Source organism: Cucurbita pepo, chromosome LG01 (genome assembly GCF_002806865.2).
Source record: "Cucurbita pepo subsp. pepo cultivar mu-cu-16 chromosome LG01, ASM280686v2, whole genome shotgun sequence".
NCBI classification, from domain to species: domain Eukaryota; kingdom Viridiplantae; phylum Streptophyta; class Magnoliopsida; order Cucurbitales; family Cucurbitaceae; genus Cucurbita; species Cucurbita pepo.
The window spans coordinates 20661092-20670326 of NC_036638.1; the positions used below are offsets into that span (position 1 = coordinate 20661092).

At 34.8% G+C, this 9235-nt stretch overlaps 3 protein-coding genes across 7 annotated transcripts in view; 1 reads left to right on the plus strand and 2 right to left on the minus strand.

Annotated features, from left to right (window-relative positions):
* LOC111804884 (arginyl-tRNA--protein transferase 2-like) overlaps positions 1-156 on the plus strand; it is a 3088-nt gene extending 2932 nt beyond the window's left edge. Inside the window, exon 5 of the mRNA XM_023689735.1 lies at positions 40-156. Coding sequence (XP_023545503.1) covers positions 40-156 — 117 coding nt within the window. The remainder of the gene's footprint in view (positions 1-39) is intronic.
* A 947-nt stretch (positions 157-1103) lies between these two features.
* Positions 1104-4159, minus strand: LOC111808577 (protein yippee-like). 5 transcript variants are annotated; one of them, XM_023694840.1, is made up of 6 exons: positions 3883-4148; positions 3629-3735; positions 3077-3120; positions 2617-2725; positions 2477-2532; positions 1104-1425 (listed from the first exon to the last, which is right to left on the minus strand). In XM_023694840.1, the coding sequence occupies exons 2-6, from the start codon at positions 3722-3724 to the stop codon at positions 1326-1328; spliced, it is 405 nt and encodes a 134-aa protein (XP_023550608.1). In that variant the 5' UTR covers positions 3725-3735; positions 3883-4148; the 3' UTR covers positions 1104-1325. The 5 variants fall into 5 exon arrangements, with proteins under 5 accessions (XP_023550608.1, XP_023550539.1, XP_023550465.1 ...); XM_023694771.1 differs by having other exon boundaries at positions 3629-3726; positions 3883-4146; XM_023694982.1 differs by lacking the exon at positions 3077-3120 and adding an exon at positions 3226-3269 and having other exon boundaries at positions 1326-1425; positions 3883-4159.
* Positions 4160-4803: 644 nt separating this feature from the next.
* The window catches only part of LOC111793536 (probable zinc metalloprotease EGY2, chloroplastic), a 25419-nt gene continuing 20987 nt past the window's right edge, over positions 4804-9235 (minus strand). The window contains exons 3-12 of the mRNA XM_023675465.1: positions 8834-8965; positions 8306-8356; positions 8087-8197; positions 7331-7405; positions 7136-7241; positions 6948-7041; positions 6485-6635; positions 5898-6105; positions 5475-5635; positions 4804-5295 (exon numbers count right to left, since the gene is read on the minus strand). Of these exons, the coding sequence (XP_023531233.1) occupies positions 5047-5295; positions 5475-5635; positions 5898-6105; positions 6485-6635; positions 6948-7041; positions 7136-7241; positions 7331-7405; positions 8087-8197; positions 8306-8356; positions 8834-8965 (1338 nt within the window). The 3' untranslated portion in view covers positions 4804-5046. The remainder of the gene's footprint in view (positions 5296-5474; positions 5636-5897; positions 6106-6484; positions 6636-6947; positions 7042-7135; positions 7242-7330; positions 7406-8086; positions 8198-8305; positions 8357-8833; positions 8966-9235) is intronic.

A 9235-nucleotide genomic window follows, 5' to 3' on the forward strand; every position in this document is an offset into this window, starting at 1 on the left:
TTTTTTTTTTTTTTTGTCTCTTTCTTACTTAACTTAAAGGACATACGACAAGCCATCCCCCCCTCTGGGAGAAGTTACTTGGAAAATCAGTTGCTTAGATACAAAAGAGTGGTTGGTAAAGAGCTCTCGGAAAGGATAGTTTATACCCTTCGGTGATCTGTAAATGCAGCACTGCAGACTCCAATTCCTGAAGCTGTCTCAGAGTTTACCTTCAGGGCTCTCTCTGTTGATTGTTTATATAATTTTCTCTGCCAACTACATTTGAAATTACGTTACTGACTACTAAGCATGTGAGGCCTTCCATTTTCATTTTTCCATGTCAAATGAGGACTGCTTTCTGAAGTCATGCTTCAGTTNAGCTGTCTCAGAGTTTACCTTCAGGGCTCTCTCTGTTGATTGTCTATATAATTTTCTCTGCCAACTACATTTGAAATTACGTTACTGACTACTAAGCATGTGAGGCCTTCCATTTTCATTTTTCCTTGTCAAATGAGGACTGCTTTCTGAAGTCATGCTTCTGTTATAAAAAGATAGGATGCAGTTGTGATAGTTTGGAATGTGTTACTGTTGTCATGCCTAAAATAATCCNTCTTTTGAGTTTATTTCATATTTTAAATAATAAGTTTCCAATCAATTTTTTAAGGTGTCTAACTAAAAGCAAAACTTATGAGATTAGCAGTTTCATCATGTTTTAATGTCTGTCGTATCATCACTACATTAATTCACTGGTATAAGCAAACTAATAAATTCAAAATTCAAAAGAACAAAGATTAGGGGCAAAAGAAGACCAAAACTTCAATGAAAAACATTCCATCCTGTTGCAAAGTTANATATATAAAAGCTTTGTTCAACAGGGTTCAACAGTGTTCATGGGTGCATTAGTGGATGAATAAATTCCTATTCAAGTTTCTACCATATATATTTGTATTATTTTTTTCTTTTTTCTTTTGAGTTTATTTCATATTTTAAATAATAAGTTTCCAAACAATTTTTGAAGGTGTCTAAATAAAAGCAAAACTTATGAGTTTATTCACTGGTATAAAGCAAACTAATAAACTCAAAATTCAAAATAACAAAGATTAGAGGCAAAAGAAGACCAAAACTTCAATGAAAAACATTCCATCCTGTTGCAAAGTTAAGGAATATCATCAAGTTAAAGAAGAATCACAATGAAATGTGTCCAGTTCGGTTACAAAGCAGCAAGCAAGTTTAGTAGCTGTGCTGAAATGAGGAACTGATGAAGAACAATGAGTTGAAGAATATGAACATTGGAAGAGCAGAATGTACAGTTTGGAATAATAAGGGGGTAGGCATCATCATCATCATCAAGCTTCATCTGCATCACTTCCTCCACCATGTGCTACTTCATGACTTCGAGCATGGCTGACCCAATAACTGGTTCCACCAGGGCCTGACACTTTGAACCTGTTCATCAAACAACAAAAATGCTTATAACCCTAATTCTATTTCCCCTTCCCTTGTAACTTATCTTCCACAAATTTTCAACCGCATGGGCATACTACTATATTAAGCTTTACTACTACTCTGCAGACCTCTCAGATATACATATATATGTAAGTATTCAATGTGATAATAGAACGTTCGAGAACGGTTATACTCGATAATGAGATCTTGTGCAATATGGAATAATTTGTGGTTATTTTGATGAAAAGTCGCTTTCATTGAGATCAAATGAAAGGATACAAGGGGAATACAGAAATACCACCCCCAATAGGAGTCGTCGAATGAGCCTAAAAAGGGCTCCAATCAAGCAAAATAAGTCCTAAAGGGTGATTACAAAAAGCTTTATGAACAGAAACCTAGAGAGATGCATGAAATCTAATAAACCCAACCTAACCCCAAGTTCACTTCAATCCATGTCTCCTTCTTACCAAAGGACCCCATAAAATAGCACGAAAACAAAAACAAGCCAACCACGACAAACGACCTGGGTGGGGGTGGGGATGATGAAATTATTATACGTTAAAATGAAATTTGAAGTGATCTAACGAAAAAACGAGGGGAAAAAAAGGATATATCTAGACACAATAATTCAAGATATGATTTTTAATTGATCGTTGTAGCTTAAGCTACGATAATTTAACATCTAAAATTCTGAGGTCGTTTTCAGTAGTCTTGCAAATCAGTTCATCATGAACAATTTCAGCAATGATATTATAAGCTAGGAAATGATTGGACACCTTACGTGTGGCCAAATTCACCGACACGATAGGTATATTTGTATCTTTTCGATTATTGGACAGTTAAAAGGGATATAAACATAATGAGATAACAAATCTATTGTCATTCATGCTCCTTCATGTAATATTTTTTTTCCAAAATGATTAACGAGGAGCTGATTCAAAGAAGCAGATAATATCATTTTCCTAACTAGGATCAAGAAAGATGGTCTTTTCAGAGCAAGTTCATGTCTTAAAAGTAATGATTCAAAGCAAGTTACTGTAATCTTACTTACCGCTCCAATACTGACTTGCCTTCTTTGTACTTCTGGTTCTTTTCAAAGGCAGTTTCCTGAAGTGAACGATCAAAGATCATAAAAAAGAAGAACATAACAGCATACAAACTTCTAAGCTTTTCTGCTTTATGATATCTTACGTATGTCCATCCCACAATTGATCCACAGCCAACGCAGAAGATATCAGCAACGGTATGCATCCCCGTCATCATCATTCTCGTTTCTTTTACTCCAACAGTGACATTCACTCTGTTTAAAAAAACAAGTTTAGATTCAATTCTTAAAGAGAACATGAACAAATAAGCAATTTTATCACCTTCACTCCTAAAATGACGAACACATTCACTTGAATTATACAAAAAACCAAAAACAATAGCGAAGGAAGAGCGGCAATGTATACAAAAGTTATGAATCAGAACGATAAGAGGAAAACTACATCTTAAAAGGAGCAGTTAGGTAATGAAAAGAGGAGATTGAACAAGTTAGGATTTGAGCTTTATCCTGTTCTTTTAGTCTGTGATTGGAAAGAAAAAAAGGGGGATTGGGGATCTTTAATGGAAACATTTGGCCAAATTACCACTATCATCCACGAAAACTTACACTTTATTGAAGAGGTAAGCTTTCCCATGTCTGCATTGGAAAGACTGAATAATAGAAACAAACACAGGAAACAATAAAGTCAGAACACTTTTCTCCAATGACATTCCTAGAATCGTTTAGTCTGTNCACTATCATCCACGAAAACTTACACTTTATTGAAGAGGTAAGCTTTCCCATGTCTGCATTGGAAAGACTGAATAATAGAAACAAACACAGGAAACAATAAAGTCAGAACGCTTTTCTCCAATGACATTCCTAGAATCGTTTAGTCTGTAAATGAACATTCAAAGGGTAGAGCCAACAAAGAGCAGCCATAGAGGCAACATATATACTCAATCAAATTTCTAATTAAATTTAGAGATCATCAAGTTAAGAACAGCCCCTAACAACAACAACAACAACAACAACAACAATTTCAACAGTCCAACACCATATTTTTGTTACAATATTAAAGGGTTAGTCAATATTCTCATCGCATCGGAAAATTTACGAAAAATTGAGAGAAACAATGAAATCAGAAATCAGAAATGAAGAGTTATTGTGAATGAAAACCTTGGAAACGATGTCCTCATAAAGAGCAAGATGGGTCCGGCAGTGCTTGCAGCTATAGATCCTTCCTTCGAGGCTCACCACGAACAACCTCCCCATGACTAGGAAATCTCATAAAAAGAATCGAAAATGGAGAAATCGGAGATCAGAAACAGAGTAGTTCGAGAAGAAGAAGAAGAAGAAGAGGAAGGGGAGGAAGAATGAAGTGAGAAGCAAGAAAGAAATGGAAGAAAAAGAGAATCAAAATGGAACTTTACCTGTGTTCTCAGTTACAAGAAATATGCACACAGAAGAAGCTTGGCCATGTCTCGCCAACTATAAATACCACTTTCCCTTCCCCTTAACCCAATGCCATGTGGATGCTAAATGCAAATGCAATCAACTTTTCCTCTTCCCTTTTTTTTCACTCCTAAATTATTATTATTATTTTTTAAATTTAATCTCTGAAATTCACCCAATTTTTAAAATCATTTTCTCAATTCTATTTTTGGATCATTTTCTACTCCCATCCATTTCATCTCCCAAATCTTACAGCTACTCCTCGCCATCGCTGCTAAGCCCATCATGCGACCATTTTGAGAAGCGAAGTCCATGAAGCTGACTGCCGGCGGCGGTGGGCGGCGCTGACTGTGAACTGTTAAGCAATTAGCGACCGAAAGGCATCGTCGTTTCCAGGTTTTGTTGAAGCAGCGAAGTGAGCAGAATCCTCCCAGAGAGGAAAAAAAAAATCTACAATATTTATAAATATATATTTTAGAGAAGTAACCGTTAAATTTCATGTTATGATTAAGATTTTAAAAGAATTTTATAAAATTTATAATTAAAAAAATGGATACCTACATGCCTAACTATTTAATATAGCTTAAAAACAAAGATAATTGCGCATAATTTGTTTATTGATCGTGAAAAGACACCTTTTCTATTTGTTTTTTCTTTTTAAAACAATGATACCCTTTGTGGTTGCCTTAATGGAAACATGTCTTAATTTATGAATTTAGTTTATCAAACATTAAACTTTAAATAATTCAGTTCCTAAACTCTTAATTTTTTAATTTCATGAATTTACTAATCATAAAATTAAAAATTTACAATAATAAATCAACAAATCTTAAAAAGAATAAAAAATTAACACTAAATAAAAAACTAAACTTTAATTTATCCTAATTGGTTTCTTAAATCATTTTAACATATTAGAGATTCTATTTTATTTGGCAACTTAATAAAACATTATTACAATATTATACTTTATATACAGAGGATTGAGGGCAGTAATTTATTGACTATTGAATCCTAATCATGATGTATTTTTTGAGTTTCATGCATCATAATGGAAATAAACTAAAATGGAATTTGGGGGAAAACCAAGTTTTGGGTTGCTACCAATGCACAACTGAGGCTATAAATGAAAAGGAACTGTAGCATTAAAAATTTGAGATGGCTTCTTCGGTGAAGGGGAAGGGGAATGGTAAGCAGACCAGCAACCCTAAAAGCAAAACTAGAATGCCAAGACCAACATACTTCTGATCAGGATCAGTGATTTCATCAGAAAGTGGAGCGATTGGACCCCTCTGTAGGAAGAATATCAAAGCCACCCAATAAAATGCTACATCACTAAACAGAGAGGCTAGTCCTAGAAGAACAATTGAGACGCCTGTAATTCGAGCTGATGCCTGTTTTAAATGAGAATTTGATCAGAAAAATTCGTTTTTTAGAGGGATTAAATTGTTTTATATAGTTCATCATTACTATTTCTAGGGGAGACTATTTGGGAACTAGATTCCAGGTGGCCGTGATGGATGTGTTGGGAATATTAGAGGAAGATGCAGCAAGTGAACTTAAAACAACAAACCTTTCTGCCCCATATTGAGAAGGCAATTCTTCCACCATCGAGCTCTCCGGCAGGGATGCTGTTGATGGCATTTATGAGAAGTCCAGCCCAAGCCCATATCACAAGAGGGTTCACGGATATAGGAGTTCCTTCCTTGAGGGCATCGCCCAAAACTAGCTTTGCTGAGAAATGGAAATTATAGCATAGATGTTAAATGTCTACTACACAAGCCAGAGGGCAGATTAAAAAAAATCAAGTAGTTGCTAAATTGCTGAGGCGGATGATGCCTTTGAAAGGGTCAGCCAATTCGGTTACTTGTTAAAGGGGAACTGGAGAAGCGACATGATCAGTTTAGCAAGATTTTCACCGACATTTTGGACTTTGAAGATGTGAAAGCGTTATGTCACTAGTAAAGATCCAACGTATAAAAGAAAAGATGATTACCAAGGCCACCGGCAAGAAATGACTCATGAAACACAGACGAATCAACGATAACTCCAATGCCATCACTAGGTGGCAAGATGAAACCTAGAATGTAAAGAAGGAAGCCCACAGAAAATCCAGCTAATGGCCCTGCTACTGCCACCTTCAGCAGATCTTCACGCTTGGGTACAATATTTAGGATCCGTGTGATTGCACCAAAGGAGCCTATCTGCCACCAAAAAAAGTTCATTAGATTCGAAGATATATTTGGACAGAATTCTTCACAAATTGGCAGGCACTGAACGGAGAGAACACAACTGAAATCCGCTGGTAACAAGTTGGAAAGCGTAGTTGAATCGAGGGTATTGACACAAGGCAATATTCTAATATAACCAGTAGTTTAGTTCTACCTTAACACATATTTTTCAAGCAAAAGCAAAATAGAAATACTACAAAAAGCATGTCGCACAATAAAACCATCCGTATGCCAGTCAATGACAAGATTGCCTCATGCAGGAAGATTGATTTGCTGTATGGTTAGATAAAACATTTCGTAAACAGCAAAATATTGGTGAATCGTTTTATGATCAAAGAACAAAGTATATTACCTGCCAACTAGGAACAAAGTATGGAATCCCAAACTTAACTCTATCTCCTGCAGCTAATATATGGCCGAGTTCATGCACTCCTAAAACAAGTGCAGTTACTAAGGCACCAGATAGTCCATCTTTAAGCAAGTCAAGATTATCAAAAGTCGATCTGCCACAAAAAATAATAGATTAATAAATTCAAATGAGTACCTTACAAATGAAAGCAAATGCTAACTGGCAACAATATGTCAAGAAGCAGCAACAAAGTCCTTCACAAGTTGATATAATTTTTCTCTAAAAGACATGAAAAAACATTGTACAATAGAAGCAGAGCATATTCACAAAAAAGAAATGGTAAAAATTTATAAGAACTGAAATTTTCATTTATTTAACAGAAGACAATACTAAAAGTTCAATTGTTCATTGGACCAAGGGAAAGAAGATCCATTCATGCATAAGACATAAAGGAAAAATCGCATACAGTAAGTTGGATTGCAATGCGGGGACATTTCGGAGAAGTAGAGTAAATACAGTAACCAGTCCAAACGCTGCGGCAGCAAACCATTCTGGGACAGCTGCAATTTTTAACTTTAATGTAAACATCATCATTCTCTCGATTATTCAACTCCCACAAGGGTAAATAGCATCAATCACAAACCAAATGTTTACCTGTTGTCTCTGGTTGTAAGGTCTTTCTTGGAATAACAACAGCTACAGGTTTATCATCCTCTGGATTAATTAAAAGAAAAAGCTTATATACATCCCCAAAGTTATCCTGTATAGTTCCCAAAATATTACGTAAGCAATTAATGACTTAGGAACATTTAAAAATCAGCGAAAAACAACAAATGCAGACAGAGATACCTGCATTCTCTTTGTTATCTTTTCATAGCTCTTAGCAGCCTCTCCTCGCAGATTTCCTTTAAACAACACTCCACCCTAGTGGAAGTAACAAAAAAACTATTAACAAAGTTTATATATCAAAAGGCAAGGACAATCATATCCGGCCATCGGGTCATTTTGTCTACTCTCTATATTAGGTAGTTTCAAACATTCCTTCTTTTAGTTTTTCACATGTAATGACACACAGGATATTGTCAACAACTTTTTCTAGAGGTTAAGTTTGTTTATAGAATTTTCACGTGCAAAAAATTATTTTAATATCATTATTTAGAAAACTTTCATAAATGTTCAAGCTAGGTATGCTATAATTGGCACACTGGAAAATATGTTGCCTACTATAGCTTACTAATGATTTCTTTTATATTAGATAACTATTTTGTTTCAAAAATGATAACATAAAATTTTAAAATTGTTTTGAATCACTTTTACATAAATATAGGTCTTAATTATCATTATACACTTTAAAACACTAATGACTAAATATATTGATATTATATCAACAAATATATTATTAGGTTTTAAATAAAGACATCTGCACATAATTCAAATGATAGGTAATTAATTATTCTTCAAATTAAGTCAAACTTGCTCCATTACAGCCCAACCCCCACTTTCATATTAATTATAAAAACTCAAGGAAAAGTATATAATATATATATATATATATATACATAAAACAAACCATCAATAAAAAGAATACTTTCATGACCAACTCACCTCATATGGGTCCTGGCTTGTCACAAAGAAAGTATCAAATCCAAACACTTGATTCTTAAGAATTTCGATTGTTTCTCGGGGAATCCTGAATGATTCATCCAATTGTTGTGTCTGCTTGAAATTTTATCAAATAAATAACAGATGAGGAACGGAGCATGAAAATTTTCCTGTCATTCTGTTGCCAAAAAAAAACAGAATAAAGCAATACACTACAAGTACCTTTAGTCCTGGAAGTGGAGACCCACTAGCAACTTCTACATTGTCAATATCCTGTTTCGAAGTTTAAAAACTCTTCAAGTACACTGTGAACACAAACTAATTTTTTAACACCCCCCCAATGCAGGGTTGAATTTTAAAAAACAAAAAACAATGGAGAGACGAAAATTTTCAAGTAAAAATGACACTTGAAGAAGCATTCTTCTCCATAGATCATGATATAACCTTCTATGATATTAATTACTACAACTGGATTATATGCAGCCGCAGGGTCGGCAATTCTAATGTATATAAGAGTTCATATCACTGAAGTACCCCATGCTAATAAAGCCTTGCAGGCTCCAGTTGGAAAAGAAAAAATGTGAAATTGTTTTTCAAAATCAACATCATGTAGAACTAATCATCGGGTGAAAGCATGAAAGTTTATTTCAGTAGGCTGAAGCTACCAAGAACACTTTCTAACCAAAAATTGATTTCCAAGCCAGTTTCTTGATGTACGAAGGAATAAAACTTGTCGCCAAAAATACTTACCTGGATGTCACCTTGGTCCTTATTTTCAGCATTGTTGACTTCATCAACAGCCTGAGAATCGAGCTGAATTTTATCTTCTGTGAGGGAGTCGGAGGAAGATGGCTGATCATCACCTTCAGAGCCATCTTTTTCCTACAAACGGAGGCATAGCTTCATTAACTCGTTACCATTCACAGGAATGGGGAGAAGTATTAAGTAATTGTGTAACTCGAAAAGAAAAACGTCAATTTCTGATTGTAAATACACACCCCCTTCAAGCATCCAACGCAATTTTGTAAGTGATTTATTAAGCATATACTTTAAGAAGATGACACCAGGTTCTAGCGTTGACCATGACATCAAGTACTGTGCAATCTAGGATTCATGCCACAACATAAATTACGTGCCCTAAGTTGAATCAAA